This window comes from Schistocerca americana, chromosome 2 (genome assembly GCF_021461395.2).
Source record: "Schistocerca americana isolate TAMUIC-IGC-003095 chromosome 2, iqSchAmer2.1, whole genome shotgun sequence".
Classification (NCBI taxonomy): Eukaryota; Metazoa; Arthropoda; class Insecta; order Orthoptera; family Acrididae; genus Schistocerca; species Schistocerca americana.
Genome location: NC_060120.1, coordinates 661,248,668 through 661,265,170, shown reverse-complemented (window position 1 = coordinate 661,265,170; position 16,503 = coordinate 661,248,668). Strand labels below are relative to the sequence as shown.

General features: G+C 40.5%; 1 protein-coding gene across 1 annotated transcript in view; it reads left to right on the top strand.

The window, feature by feature from the left end:
• Nucleotides 1-16,503, top strand: part of LOC124594310 (odorant receptor Or2-like) — a 132,670-nt gene that overhangs the window by 96,226 nt on the left and 19,941 nt on the right. The window contains exon 6 of the mRNA XM_047132673.1: nucleotides 4,728-4,883. Within this exon, the coding sequence (XP_046988629.1) occupies nucleotides 4,728-4,883 (156 nt within the window). The remainder of the gene's footprint in view (nucleotides 1-4,727; nucleotides 4,884-16,503) is intronic.

Here is a 16,503-nt window from a genome sequence, read left to right as displayed (position 1 = left end):
GAACTGAGATGCAATACTGCAGACGGTTGTTCCATCACAACAACCATTTTATCATCGGCCAATTCCAATTTATGTGGTGTGATTGCAAATATTTTAGATGCTTTCTTGCCGATTTTCACCTAGTATTCCTCCTGCTATCACTGTTATCCCATGCAGGAAAAATGCTGTTTCTCTCTTGACACTGTCTCTCATAGAGATGAACTTGAAGAATTTACTGTGTAAACAGTTGTTAAATGCACCACGTTCCAAAGCGTTTATCCTGCCAAGAAGTTGAGGGCTGTTAGGCATTTTACGGCGCAACGCTCATACAAGATTTTGTGGCATGTGGACAGAGGCTGCTGTGGCCAGCAAGTTCTCCAAATCTCTCAGCCACTGAAAACTTCTGGTCAAAGGTTACCAAGAAACTGGTAAACTACCACTCATAAGTCACTATGATTGATGAACTGCTGGGGAGAGCTGAAGGAGCGATAGGATGATGCACCTGTACCTAAGTTTAGTTCGACCCAGTTCCCAGCCATGTTGTAGCCATGTTATAGCCAGTGGGGCAGTTCTTGGTACTAAATTCTGCACCCTGCGTATCCCCAATCACCTATAAACTGAATCGCTTACCTTCCTACTATACTGTATAACTTGTAATAAGTGAAATTTCGTTTTCATCGTATTTCCTGGCGTGTCGGTTTCAATGGCTAGTAGTATATAAAATTTGAATTATCGCCAAGATGAGTATTACAATTTAACTATCAATATTTACAGTATATTCCATTGTAGAAGGTATATTTACTGTGATAAATTCCCCCTCAAGCAAGTTTTCTAATTCTGAGGTCGACAGGACTGTCTAAGATCCATTTTGGCAGTCGTATCTGTTGGCTACAAAGAGAGGCACTGGGCGTAACATATTCGCCCTGAAATAAGGGTTTTAGTGATGTGTTCCTTGTTAATAGTTGTTGCAAAAGTTTTTGTTGTAAAGAGTGACAGACATTTTCCACCCGATGCTAGTGAACAATTTTCGTGAGTTTATGTGGAGTTCTCCTGACGAAAAAAACTGTGTATTTTATGGGAAATACTGAACCTGCCCATACCACCTGCCGACTTTTACCCTTGACGTCATCTAAACGGTGCATTCAACGCACTTAACGGAATCCAATATGAGTAAAATACGCCAGTACCAAGTACGAGTATTATAGTTCTCTAATGTCTCATGTTTCACGTCTTATATCTTCGCCAGTTCTTCTGCCACCTTTCATTATAATCTTGTTCAGTGGCTAAGCCGCTGGTCAATATATTGTTACAACTAACAATAAGATTTCACATTCAACTCCAACTTACATCAAAACTAATTACCTTCTAGGGGCTGTTTGAGAATATGAGGGGTTTGTAGCACTGCTGAACTGTGAGATACCTCTTTACCAATATGTACCTATATGTTTTAAAAGTGGTAACTTTCTTTTAAAAATGATAACTTTACGATTATGTTGACTGAAGTCTGAACAGTAGAATGGATACAGAACTCGAATTGTCGTGTTGTAAGTGCAAGTGGTGTGTTTACTCTGTCTTATTGTTAGCAAAACTTTACAAATCGATTGGGCAATTCAACTCCTAATACCAATAAAGAAATGCAGTCACTGCAAAATATATTCAGCCCCTTAAGCACTGAATCTTAAGTTCTTGCGCTCATGACAAATAAATTAAATTGTCTTACCTCTAATGCAGCAATGGTGGGATGCGATATATTCTGGTCTCTCATAAAGAAAAGTAAGTGCTACCTACAGGCTCAGCAGTGTGCAATGCTGGCCACAATACTTGAAATGCACATGAAATTCTTTTGGCTGATAAACGAGAACATTTGAGAAAATCCAACATCTTTAAAAAATATATGACCTGGGCTTGGAGGCGGTACTGATTTGGTGAATTACTAACACTGAGTTTTCTTAGCAAAATTATATTGCAAGTTAAGTTTATATTTTCAAAAACATCTGACAATTGAAGCTACATTACTCACAATTAATTCACAAACAATGAAACTGAAACAGCAAGTATTATCTAACTTCATTAATCCAATATAAGTGCTGATCATCAAATTACACATAGCTCTGTTAACAAATCTTAAAAGCATTACAAAAATGAAATATCTAACTAGTCTTTTTCTCAAAACAGTTTATGTACATTTTGCGATTACTCAACAATTACAAATTATCAGCCATCTCATTTATACTAACGCACTAGCTAAAACAGAAATCATAATTGTTTAAATCTTTACCTTATTTACATAAAGACTTCTGCTTCCATGTTCAACAATACTGACATACCTAAATTGATCTAACTCTTGGTGGCTTCACACAGCACACCCCAAAGACTCCCTAGTCCATCGTCTTTCCCTCGCGGACAGCTACCTACGACTGAGCGCCAAGGGCTCTCTTACTCCAACAAAGCAGTACAGTATCTTTGGCTCTGTGATCGCGCACAGTCAGTGATCCACATCACCGAGCCTATCAAAGACATTCATCGTTTAAAGTATCCTAGTTTCATTTTAATTTATTAATATTCTTATCTTATTCTAGTGCCACATACAATTGTGCCCCAGTATACTCCTTACAAAGTATAATTTGAAATCCATATGAAAGTAACTTTTCATGAAATTTTATTTCACTAATTTAAGCACTAAATAATGCTGCACGCCTTGAACCATCATCTGAGCAATATAATCAACACGACTCCATTTACATAGAAAAGAAAAATCATAATAAAAACTACTGAACCACAGTCTGTTTACGCCTTGGTACAATAAAGGCGACCATGTGTCCATGGTACTCTTACTCTTGTTTTCACTAAATGAAAAGAGTAACTAACTTGTGTCACATTTTGTAACCATTGATTGAATTACCAGCAAACAGAAGTGTCAGCTGTCCGTCATTGCAGGCGCTGACTGTCATGACATTGATTATAATCTACTGCAGTTCACGTCAAAAAGTAAAACACATAGTATTATACAGTTAGCTGTATAGACCTATGGAGAGAACAAAGTATCCGTTCCATGGTACACAGTAAAACGTCACGATTCATCTGTTGGGAAAGCATAATGTAAACTGTGCTAAGTAGTGGAAGGTGGAAACCTAACACTAGGACATATGGCGAGAAAGATTGCAACACTTGCGTATCTTAATGGGTTAAACATCAAAGAATGCATGAAAACAAAACTTAAATGTATTGAAACATGATAGGTAGACATACTGTAATGACAAACTGCGCCTGAACACAAAATTAGTAAAGCAAATATAAAAGACAATCGCAAAATCAGTACTAAATGAGCTAGATTACCATTAAAGCTTACTCAAAAATAGGTATAAGGATTTGGGATTATTCTGGATATCCGACTGTTTCGTTGAGCCGCTCAAATAATTTGGCGCGATAGTACACTAACAAGCTAATAATCCAGAACGAAATTTTCACTTTGCAGCGGAGTGTGCGCTGATGTGAAACTTCCTGGCGGATTAAAACTGTGTGCCGGACGGAGACTCGAATTCGGAACCCTTACCTTTAGCGAGAAAGTGCTCTGCCGACTGTGCTACCCAAGCATCACTCACGACCTCTTCTCACAGCTTTTCAGCACTTACCTGCGAAAGGCAGAGGTCCCGAATTCGAGTCCCCGTCCGGAACACAGTTTTAATCCGCCAGGAAGTTTCATATCAGGGCACACTCCACTGCAAAGTGAAAATTTCATTCTCGAAACGTCCCCCAGGTTGTGGCTAAGTCACATCTCCGCAATATCCTTACTTCCAGGAATGCTAGTCTTGCCAGTTTCGCAGGAGGGCTGGGAGCTTCTGTGAAGTTTGTAGGGTACGAGACGAGGTACTAGTGGAAGTAAAGCTGTGAGGAGGAGTCGTGAATCGTATTTGGGTAGCTCAGTGGATAGAGCACTTGCCCACCAAAGGCATAGGTCCGAGTTCGAGTATTGGTGAGGCACACAGTGTTAATGTGCTAGGAAGTTTCAAACTAAAAATCTTTTCCTTCAATCTATATCGTAGTGCAAGTTAATAACAAAGCACAGTTGATCACAATGAAATGGAAAATTTGAATAACATTTTAATGCCAGTTTGTAATACGTAAAAGTGTGGTTTAATGAAATATAAATATATGGTATGTCTCATTCAAACATTCGAAAATACATTCGATTTTATGTCAATGATCTATAGTATCCATTGCTAGTGGTTAATTCCCCCCCCCCTCCCCCCCTTCCAACAAAAGGAGCTATACGTTGCGGAACTCCTGAAACCTTGCGACCTGTAGCATGTGCTGCATTGAAGAATTGCTGCAGCTTACAGAGTAATCTAGATCCTCAGCTACGCTGCAGTTACTTGGTATTCACATTCGTTGACTTTGTCAAATCACAGCCAAACGGTAACTTACCAACCAAACTTGGACCTCTAAATATGCTAGAGATTAGTCTGTCTTCACTTCCTACACACACACACACACACACACACACACACACACACACACACAAAGAAACTGCGGTTCTGTTCTATCCAATACCGAGATGTTCAACCAACGTCTTTGCATGAGAATAACGTGTTTATTGAATTGGTTCCAGACATGTTGTTCGGTAGGTGTATTAATTTGAAGGGGTGCAAATTCTACTAGAAGGTTTAAATATGCAATGTTTTTTTTGTTTTGTTTTGGACAGTCGATCTTTTATGTATAAAGTAGCCACGTGTACTGTGGGTTGACAGGCGAGCGACGTGCAGCTGTCAGCGTACAGCTGTGGCTGGCCGGACTTGGACAGCAGCTTCAAGAAGAGCGTGAGCTTCATCATCCAGCGCGCCCAGAAGCCTCTGCACTTCTCCATCGGCAAGATGTACGTCCTGTCGCTGCGGACGTTTGTGGAGGTCAGTCTGCTAAACTCTCAGCGGTGCACATTGCTGGGTGCTTGAAATATATCTACGATTCATTATGGTATAGAAGGCGATTCTCAAATCCAAAGCTCCCATGGTCCTAACGGAACAACCTCCAACAAAAGTGAGTGGGATGACATAATGGATGAGTATTGAAATACTGTTCGTCGTATGAGCAGTTAGCACAGCATAATAGACTGACTCTGTATGCCTTGCAAACAATGCAGTCTATCGGTAAAGATCAATGCGCCATCTGATAAAAAGCATCTGGACATCTATTAGTGGACTTTGTATGCAGTGTGTCCACACTTCGCTTTATAATGGGTTTGAACCCTGTTGGGAGACACTTTCAGTGAGGGGTCTGAATGTCTGTGGAGGAATGGCAGCCCATTCTTCCTCAAGAGGCTAAACCAGAGAAGGTAATGATGTTGGACGCTAGGGTCTCGAGAGGAATTGACGTTCTAACTGATGTCATATGTGCTCCATTAAGTTTACGTCGCGATTCTGGCCAGGCCAGTCAACTAGGAATATTATTGTCCACAAACCATTGTCTTACAAATTCTGCTTTATAAACAGTGTGCACTGTCATGCTGATACAAAGTCAATCACCTCCATACCATAACACCACCTCCTCCATACTTCACTGATGGCACTATACATAATGGCAGATGCCAGTCTCCAGGCATTCATCAAACCCAAACTTTTACATGAGGCTGGCACAGGGCATAGCGTGATTCACCACTCCAAATCACTCTTTTCCAGTCATGCATTGTTCAGAGTTGTCGCTCTTCACACCACCTCAAGGGTTGCTTAACACTGACTGCAGAAATGTGTGGCTTTTGAGGAGCTGCTCGACCAGTGTACCCCACTCTTTTTAAGTCCCTCCACACAGTCATTGTGTTAGCTGGATTTCTGGTACCACTTTGGAACTCACGTTTGATTCCTTCAGCTGATTTCGAGTGATTTTTTAACAACCAGCTTCCGGAATGCTCGATAGGCATTATCTATCAGTAAATGATGTCCGACTGGTGCTTATTTAGCTGTGGTTCTTCCTCTGCATTTGCAATTAACAGTATTAGTAGGGCAATAGGGGTGAGAGCACGCCTTTGATATCAAATTAATATGAAAATTAATTCAATTGTGACAACTGACTGATTTATGACCTTAACCTATTGTTTTGATAAGTGATTTTTTGTGTAACCCCTCCCCATCCCCTCCATTTAACATATTCTTCTGCTACCTGGTTTATGACCCACTGAGGGTTGATTTATGACCCTTGCGGACAGTCCATCCTTCTGAGAAGTCCCTACCACTGCCCTTCCCTCTCCTCTCACCCTACCCCTCAGGGAAACCCCCAACCCCTCTTCCCTCCCTCCCCCACCAAAACATGCACACTCTTCATATAAAATGAATGAATTAATTAAATTGATCAATTAATTAACCCCTCCACCTCTGGGAAAGCTCTCAGCCCTCTCCTCATATCGCCCACTCCCCCTCCCCTCCCCCATTTGAAAACTGGTGGGAAAAGGACTCAATCTGTGCTGGAGAGAAAGAATCTCATGATACAAAATTGAAGTTAATGTTAATTACATAGCAGAGGATGTACTGTTTATTTATAAAGCTAAATTTTTAGGGTTTGTATCTCTTCATTTGGCGGGAAAAACTCACATTTAGCAACTGTATGTCTTTACGCTGCTGCACATTGGAGGTGTTGTCTTGTTGTAAAATTCTTGTGTCTGTGCTCACCTTGTCATGCAGGGATCGATTGAGCTAGTAATCAATACCACCACCAGAGGACGTCCGATTCCCCCCCTCTCATCCCCCCACCCCTCATCCCCTCCCTCCCCACCTGTCCCACAAAAAATTGGCATGAAAAAGGGTCACTCTGTGCTGGAGATGATGGATCTCACGACACGAAATTCAAATCAATGTCAGTCCTACAATGATGCATATTCTTTATTTAGTCAGTTTGTGGCAGATAGGGCTCATGTCTGCACGCCCATCCCCCCTTTCAATGACGTACCTGTAATAACTGTAAGCATGAAGATATGGAAAGGCCAGCCGCTGTGGCGGTTCTATGCGCTTCAGTCCGAAGCCGCGCGTGCTGCTATGGTCGCAGGTTCGAATCCTGCCTCTGGCATGGATGTGTGTGATGTCCTTAGCTTAGTGAGGTTTAAGTAGTTCTATGTCTAGGGGACTGATGATCTCAGATGTTAAGTCCCATAGTGCTTAGAGCCATCTGAATCAATCTTTGAAGATAGGTAGAATGAAACGTGGTATAGTAGCCACCATTTGGGATAGCCCACACTTGTGTCTGTGTCCGAGTGCCGCCACGGAGGTCAAAAACCACCCAATATCCTAACTACCGATCATGATACTAAATACCACTGACCACGGATCGGATGTCAGCCTTCCTTGATCTCATGATACCGAACAAAGCATCAAGTGGCAGCAACTCTTTGACGTTGTTCCCCGAGAAATTCCTGTCGAAACGTGTGCTCCCTCCCCCCCCCCCTCTCTCTCTCTCTCTCTCTCTCTCTCTCTCTCTCTCTCTCTCTTCCTCTCTCAAGTGGTTACTTCCTGCCCAGTGAGCGTCCGTCATGTGCACACTAACGTCTCTTTTGTCCTGAAGAAATTAGTGGATACCTGGTAAATCACCAGCTGTGGATATCTTGGAAATATTCCTTCATACTATCAGACTGATGACTAACTAATTAAATCGATACCCTCTGTGTCGGACGGTTTTTCCTTGTATCTTATTGGTGGATACTAGGACTGGTACATTTGGCAAGATTCGATCCCTTCTGGATTTTCCCCTTGCCTTCTATTGGTGGACGCTAGCAAAGTTACATCGTTTGCTAGGAATTCCATTGCATTGGTGGTAGTTGAGAATTTCAAGTTTCAGCTCAATTGGGTGCTATGTCGTTAAACAATCTGCAGAGGGCTTGCACTGATATGTGTGTTGGCAGCACCACTATTGGAAATTATAAATTGACCAATCGGGTTTCTGATGTCTCTATTGGAAGTGGTGCCATATAAAATGATAGTTATAATTTCAAATTTCAGTGTCTATTCATATTATACCGTCACGGTTTTGGAATTTACGATGACTACGGATCTGCTCAGTGTATTTTATAAAGCACCATAGAGTTCCTAAGTTTGTTCTCTCAGCTACACCAGAATGAAAAATGAGGAGGAAAGAGTCTGCCACGTGATAGGATGGTAACAACAACTACCACTACAAGACAGAGTGCACTGCAATGCATTGAGAAACGCTAAACCACTATCCCAGTAGTTGTCATTGTTAGATGCCTGAGACTGCTGAAAACACTCGTACATACAGCCCACCCACCTCCCAGACGTCCACATCCAGCACACCCACCACTCGTATACCACCAGCGCCAACTCCCACAAGCCAGAGAAAACTGCTACAGCGACCACAACCACAGCTATGGACATGCGTCTCTGCCAGAGTGCACCAACCTGGCCATGGAGGGTATCTGGGGATAATTGTAGTGGTAGAAATTCCCATGTTATCAACATATCCAGCGCCAACACTTGGCAGTGGTCGATACTTAACTGCTCAATTTTCCACGGAGAATACATGCAACTCATCTGACATCTGACCCAAAGCATACTGAATATTAGTTCACTATTCACCTATCCAGAGGGTGCTGTGAAGGCGGCTGCTGGAAGTTATCCCCTTGGCTGCGAGCAGAACCAACTAGCTGGCTCACTAGAACTTTTCTGTGTACCCACCGCTCACAACAGCCTTAAGCCGGAAATGTCAATTCATTCTAGTCACTGGCTACCTCGGCCATGCACCCTTATGGGCAGCAGAGTCGACCGAGGAAGCCAGCCACATATTTATCGCTGTAATTATAATTAAATATTACGATTGCACCCTCAATATGGTGACATTCGACAATGGGAAAAGTACTATCAATACCTCCTCCTGACAGCTGTGGCGCTGGACTCACGTTGAAATATCAATATCTATATCTTTCTTATGACTGCACATAATTTTCTATGTAAAATCTTTCATCCTTCTTACGGATATCAATGCGTTGAAATCGCAATTTTCCACATAAAATCCATACCTCCTTACCAATGGACATTTCGGAAAACTGGCCACAGTAAATTTACGCCGCATCACGTACTTTATAAGCACACTGATCACAACACTGAGCGAAAATCCACTATGAATGGACATGCTCCATTTGTTTTCCTTGCGAGTGTTACCAGCGTGCCTTAGGAAGAGAGCCTTAATCGTCTTATAAGAAGCCAACTATTAAAACCACAATCGCAATGACTATGTTGCAGTCACTTTGTAAAAAGCGGTCCTGGTTTTACAGGCACACACAAGTACAGCTAACGATATCCATGTTAAAAATTATACTTACTTTACAAATCGAGGTATGGTATTGCTTCCGAAAGAAGCGGTCTTCCACACAAATACTGCGACATTGAAAATAGATGTTGATGGCAGGGGTGTGTATTAACAGGCCGACAGTGCGGGTACATGTCGCCAGCAGTGTAAGCTCGTAATAAATTACTCTTCTCACCGAATTCGGAAAGTGATTCGGCTAAGGAGCGTGGTATTAAGCCGATATTTGCAAATCTCTCATGCAGCTGCTAGATATTTCTCATGCTAACAAACAGTATTTGTAACACATTCTATATTGATGCCATGTAGATAGTGTGATATACCCATGGGGTTATAGATGAGGAAGGATGATTGTTGATTGAAAATGATCACACGCAGTATATGGTGCGCTAACTGAGGAATCATTTAAAAAATCCAACGCTAGACTGAAGTCATAAGAAATGTACAAAATCCTGTGATCAATACACTGGCTTTTCAGATGTACAGTGTTACTCTTTCTGGTAGAAATGCTGTCTGCAATTTGGAATCAAATCTCTCCATTCAACCACACACTTACGTTGGATCCTATGGAGATGCCTTTCAGTGATTACGATCACTGCTGAATCATATTCGTGGCACTCTTATATCTCGAGACGAGTCAATTTTTTCGAACCTCTAGCACGGTTTTAGACAGTCTCTCTCTCTCTGCATCTTGAAATTGTTCCTCGGCCTCTGCCCCTCCCACCCTGCAGCTTTGTCATTGTGTTAGTTCCAATTTAAGTCGGAACTGAGTGGAAGTCGGAGAACGCTATATCTACCACCTTCTGTATCCCGTAGAGAAACAGGGTGAGCTGAGTTAATGGGTTAATGCTTTTTGGCCACTCGGTGGAAATGGAGACATGTCGTAGCTCCGCCAACCGTGCACAATGTGCAAGGTCAGCGCAAAACGAATTTTTCTCCTGCAACACAAAGAAGTAGAGAAGACAGTTCAAGTAGTTACGGTGGTGTTTCTTATTGGGGAAATTAAGAAGACTTCATATCAAATGGGTATTGGAAGAAGGATGAGGATTTTGTTACTGCAGGGTGCATTCATGTCCGTCACCCAAACATCTCTCTCTCCTCGTTATTTTGTGCCATCCAACAGAGGAAAATTACGAACTATATGCAACCAAACTTTCGATCTCCATACTGTGCACTGTAATAGCACTCCGTTAACGTTGCCTAGCAGAGAACTTGATGAGATTTCACCATGTCTGTCTCTTCCGGTGTATCGAAAACAAATTACAGTCTCCATATCAGCACTGAGCATATTTTGTAATCCCACTAAACATACACATATTGATTTACTGGAACAGGTGGCGAATGATCAAAGCCGCTCCCTCAGACCTGTGTAAGAAGAAAACCATATCCCACAGACTATCATTCGCAATAGAGATTTCTTGTGTTATAGCGTCATAAGCAGTTTCATACTTTTTTTCGCCGTAAACACAGCCACACAGTGTATGACAACAGCTGTGTACAGCACCATACAGGTTTTTTTTTTTTTTCTAACGTTAGTTCGAGGTCTGTATCAGGTGCTAAATCGACATTAACATGTTTTAATCCATCGGCTATCACAGAAAACTGAAGATCGCAGACGTAAGGTAAGCTGCACCCTCAACAAACACAGGATGGTAGGAAAAAATAGACAGAGCCGACGTTTCTTATTGACAAAATGTGGAGACACTGCAGTGTCTGCAATCTGGAAGAAGTAATAAATACAATCCAATATTCTGCTTTTGAGAGAGCATAATAAGTGTTTCACACTGGCACAGCTAGCAATACCAGTGATACAGATCGGTATTCTCTTCCCAGCATCGTAACTAACATTCAACGAAGACTGTTCCTTACCAATCTTACTCACGGCACCCATCGAGTACACTTGATCTCTTTAGATGCGTACTTACTAAGAGGGGTAGTACTCCTTATTGGTGTAGAACAGAATGGGTGATGGGGATCCAGATGGATGGAGTTTGATACACTTTACGGAAATCACTTATCTTATATATGACGAGTATTGTTTTAGTGTCTGGAGTCCATACCAAGAAGGTGTTGGTAAGGGAGAAATTATTTTAGAACATAAACATACATATTCCTAAGGCTTTAGAGTTCTGCATTTAAATACGCTGTAATGCTAGAGCTGTGCTGTTTTTCGACCTATTAGCTGTGTGGAATGCAACACTGTTAATGTTCCAGTGTAAGAAATATGTTTCCAGCGCATGACATACATTGACCCTTTACGTTTCTCTCCGGTAAACCAATGGTGACAAAACAACTATCATGCACACCAAAAAGACATCGATTCTTTGCAACACAAACATTTCACAGGTATCTGGAGGTGTGTCACACCTACTGTTTTGGTATTCAAGCCCGATTATGGTTCGGACACTATAATACGTTCGCAACAGTCATATAAAATGTTCTTCAGCAACTGAAAATGCATAGAAAGAAGCAGCGACATATTGCAAGGAATTAAAGACCACAATCAGTAGCCAGAGGAGATGTAGCAATCTTATTGCAATCTACCACTGCCCCTGCTAACCTTCCTCTTGCGTACACAGGTCATGGCCAGATGTTAGGTTGTATTCTCCTGTGCGGGATAATATGGCTGTTTCGCCTTGATACCACACCTCTAGAACGCCTCCTCTTTCCACTATTAAGCATTACGATTCACTATATAGCATCAATTCACGATCCTCCAGAACAAGCAGTTTTATTGATTTCTTTCAGTACTCGTTTCATGGTATTTTTTCTCTAATTTTATCTATTCTCAGTCACTGTCCATAATTTTGCTAGGTTTTCACGATTTTACATATTTCTTCGTATTTCCGCCAATTTTACGTATTTCACATCAATTTTTCGTGGAAATACCAGGTTTTCTCGAATTTTACCGATTTTGTGTCATTTTTCATATTTCTTCGACAGTTTACCATATGTATATGGTCATATTTCAGACATACCGAGGAGTTGTTTGATTTTCTGCGAGAATATTTGCGTGCCTTATACACCAACCTACGAAAAAGTCCTAAGACTTCCCCACTTCCCGATGATCCACATGCACGCGTTTTGGAATGGACAATCATGAAAAGTATAGTAACAGTCGGTTTGTACCTAAGTGAGGCTCAACGAGTGGTGCAGATGATGGGTTAATTGGAAACTCGAAGTCTTGAAACAGTTCCGTATACTGCTCTGACCCATCAGAGAGCTTGTCTGCAGGCTCATGTAGTGCTACATTTGATGGAAACTCAAAGTCTGGAAACAGTTCTACGTGTTGTTTGACTTCCACTCCATCGTTTAGAGATCTGTAACAGGGAGTTGACATGTGTACAGAGAAGATTTATCTTGCTACTCAGATTTTTTTCATAAATATATGCTCTTCTTGCTTTCCAAATGTGCTGGATTATTTCTGTTTATACTTTCCAACTTTGATACAAACACATAACCCTGTAAGGACATCTACAAACTGTAGCTTTCGAGTATTTATTTTTATTGCCCCAGTAACGGACATACAGCGTGATTAAGGTGGTCATTTGCGGTCATCGAGGGTCTTCAGAGTATAAAAGGTTGTTTGAATGTTCAGAGAGAAGTCCAGACAGACCAGTCTCCTCTGGTTTGGACAGGTGGGATGCTGCCCCACACCCACCATTGTGGTTTTAGAGCGTCTCCAGACCATCTGTAGTGGGACATCGAAAATTCACAGAAAATTCCAGCCATTTTTCTCGTGTGTAGGATAGTGCTTCGAATTATGTCTGTGGTTTCTTCACAATCTGCCGTGGATTTAGAAATTTGTCATGAAATTTTAGATGTATAATTATTCCCATTTTCCCATCTGGAAAATAAAAGATAAGAGCCTTAACATCGCCGATTCCAGCAGAAAATATAAACTATGCCCACTCAGCGTTTCAGGAAAGTGATCAATACCACGGCAACTGTTGGACTTAGAAATTTTTCTTTTCCTGACTGTGCCTTCAAACATGCAGGTGAAACTCGAAAAGTGGTGAACGTCCTAGTTAGAATTACAGAGATATTCATTTAGTTATTCCGAGTTAAAGGTGAAGGGGAATTCTATGTAAAGTTTGAATCAATCTACTCTTAGCTTCGAGCAGTATTGTTTTTTTTTTGTTTTTTTTTCATCAGCTCTGTGATATCATCAGTTTCAAACTGTACTGTAATCTTTAGAAATAAATAAATAAACTTGAAACGTCCCCTTTGAACAATTTATACAGGACTGACCTTAAACTGACACACAATATTTTGTTAGCGCAACGCAATCTGACTTTCAAAATTCCCTACAAAAGAATGGCCCTGACTAGCATTAAACTATACCTTTTACAAATCACTTACCTCACAAAATCTTCGCTGCTCAAGCTACTGCAATACAGCAAGCGCCACTACTGCCAGCTAAATAGAAGATTCAAACTACTGAAGGCACTAACTACTGATAGGGATAGTTAGCAAATGAAAGATATTAATAGAGAACAAACAATGTATTTACCTTGATATCATCATATATAAATATACCAGTTCATGAAAAATTACAAAACTCCGCCATCTCTCTCCACACATCCACCACTGCTGGCGGCTCACCTCCAACTGCGCAACGCTACGCGCTGTTCGCAGCCAGCTGCCTAACACTACAATGGCGAGTATTACAACAATGCAAAGCAGCCACAGACTGCACACAGCACAGCCAGTGATTTTCATACAGAGGTGGCGTTACCAATAAAAAAACCTAAACAGCCTACTTACATAGCCCCCATGCTCCCCACAAAAAATTTTACAAAATTTTTTTGGGCAGTGGCCAATAATGATTTGATAAAATTTTTCATAATTACAATAACAAAGAAATCAAATGCACACACTTATTGATATTATGTTGGTCAAAAGCTCAAATTTTCTCACAGTCCATAAAGACAGTCCTAATCGTACATAACAGGAGAATAGCAGTGTTTTTCTCAAAGTCTGAGCAGTAAAAGAAAATGCACACAGAAGTAGTGGATTTCCATGCAGTCTTGAAGAAGTAGTGTTGTCCTTCCAACGGAAAGACAGTGCTGACTCTCGACATGCAGACAAGTATTGGTCCACAACAGAGCAAACCCACAGCAGAGTCAGTCGAAGTTTTGAAGAGTATTGGTAGGTAGGTCATCACAGAGCAGACCCACTGTAGTCCTGGTAGAGATAATGGCGTTGGTGGGTCATCATAGATGCAGACCCACTGTAGTTCTTGAAGAGATGGCCAGCAGCCATCTGTTGTGACTGTGCAGGTGCACAATCACCACTGAAGAGTCTTGCGGATAATGTAGCAAGTCCATAAACCACCACTTGTGCACTCACAAAGTTTCTGGAATTGTCCTTAGAACCAGCAATGCTGTTATCCAGTCCCTTGCTGAATTATTAATACACTTGCAAACACTATCAGTCCCTACTTCTCACATATTGTCCATATACTATGACCAACAGAAACGTGTGCAGTGAAATGAAACTTACAAGTTAATAATGTCATGAACTGGTGACAATTACAATTTTATAACATAAGAATACAATTACAAAGGTACAAAATACATCATTAAAGAACATAATAATACAGATAACATTTGTAGTACAGGCTTTACAAAAGAATCGAACTAACATATACATCAGTGGAATTATGACATGAGTACATACATAAAAGATCACAATAACTTTTGAAACATCAACTTTACACATGAGCATTAAACAGAATAAATAATGTGTAAGCATATTTATAAGGTAAATAACATATTATTAATGCCAATTATATTTGAGGATAACAGTATTCCTCATCATAGTGAATGTAGCTTAATATTAAAAGAAGAAAAAAATTCTATGAAACTACACAGAGACAGGAAGAAAACAAATACTCAAGGGTACACAATCACATAGTGGGATAACACCAATAGGAAAGGACAGGGTTCGTTTTCAGTGTAACATTTGGTAATGCAGTCCAACCCAAAACTTCATATATCTTTCCTCTTATTTCATCCTTTGTTTCCACCAAAAAAATTCTAACTAAGCATGCTTTCTGTATTTATATGTTCACACATTTCTTACCTCATTTTTATTTTCCATTATCTTACCTCATCATTTATTTCCTAGAAAATCCTACCTATACCTGCTTTCTGTACGTTTTTTGTATAGATTCTCAATGCATTTCTTCCAATTCATCGCAACTCATTCTCTTCTATAGTCTACCCCCTCTTAAGCTAACTTAAATCTACTGAGCTCAGATGCTAAACTAAGGGACGAGGCAATGCAGCATCACATAACAAATCAACACAAACAGCAATGCAAAAAATGCAAATTGGCAAAGCTAGCAGCATAAATGAGCAAAAGTCAAATTCAATAACACTATGCCTGGCAAACAGCAGCAACTTATACCTAAACATGACATAGCTAAAGCAGAAAAAATATTACACTAAAATGGCCATGTCTAAAACCTATGTCACATCTTAACACTAGAGTGATGCATCACGAGAACTTACACTAGCAGATAAGTTACCAAATCGTAAAGAAATTATTTATGCAATTCCTGTGAAGGGAAATGTCTATTTATGAGCCCTCGTTTTCTTGTAAGTAGATCATAAATTTCTTATTGACTGGATCTGTAGGCATAAAATAACTATATTAGTACATATATTAAATTTTATTTTAACCAATGCTGCAGTGCAGCTAGAAACTTGATATTAAACAAAATGTGTAAATAAATACATAAAGCAAGCCATATGGCATTTTTCTTAACTAGCAAGACAATAGCTGTGAAATGTTTCTCATCGTTTCATTAGGCATTTCAGCAAAATATCATAAATTACGAGCTCCACAGTATGCTTTCAACAAGGAGATGTCAGTAGCGCGGACAATGGCCTTCCCTTTCTTTTTTTTTTTTTTCTACCTGTGCTTCTGACGAGGCACTCACACTAATGGCTTGTTCTCCAGGCGTCTGACACAGCTGGGTGCCCGCGACGCATTACGTGCAGGTGGTCACTTAACTTTCGTACGGAAATATTTACGACAGCAGTTTCTGCTACCGTCTCACATAGAAATATTTCACAGGTCAAGAATTAGCGTTGCAAATCTGTAGAAACAAAATGCTGTTGATATAACAGTGTCCAAAAAAATTTTCGTCTGCATTGTAATACATTCACGAATATACACACACATTTCATAACTCTTAAAGTACGATTCTTGGTTTCC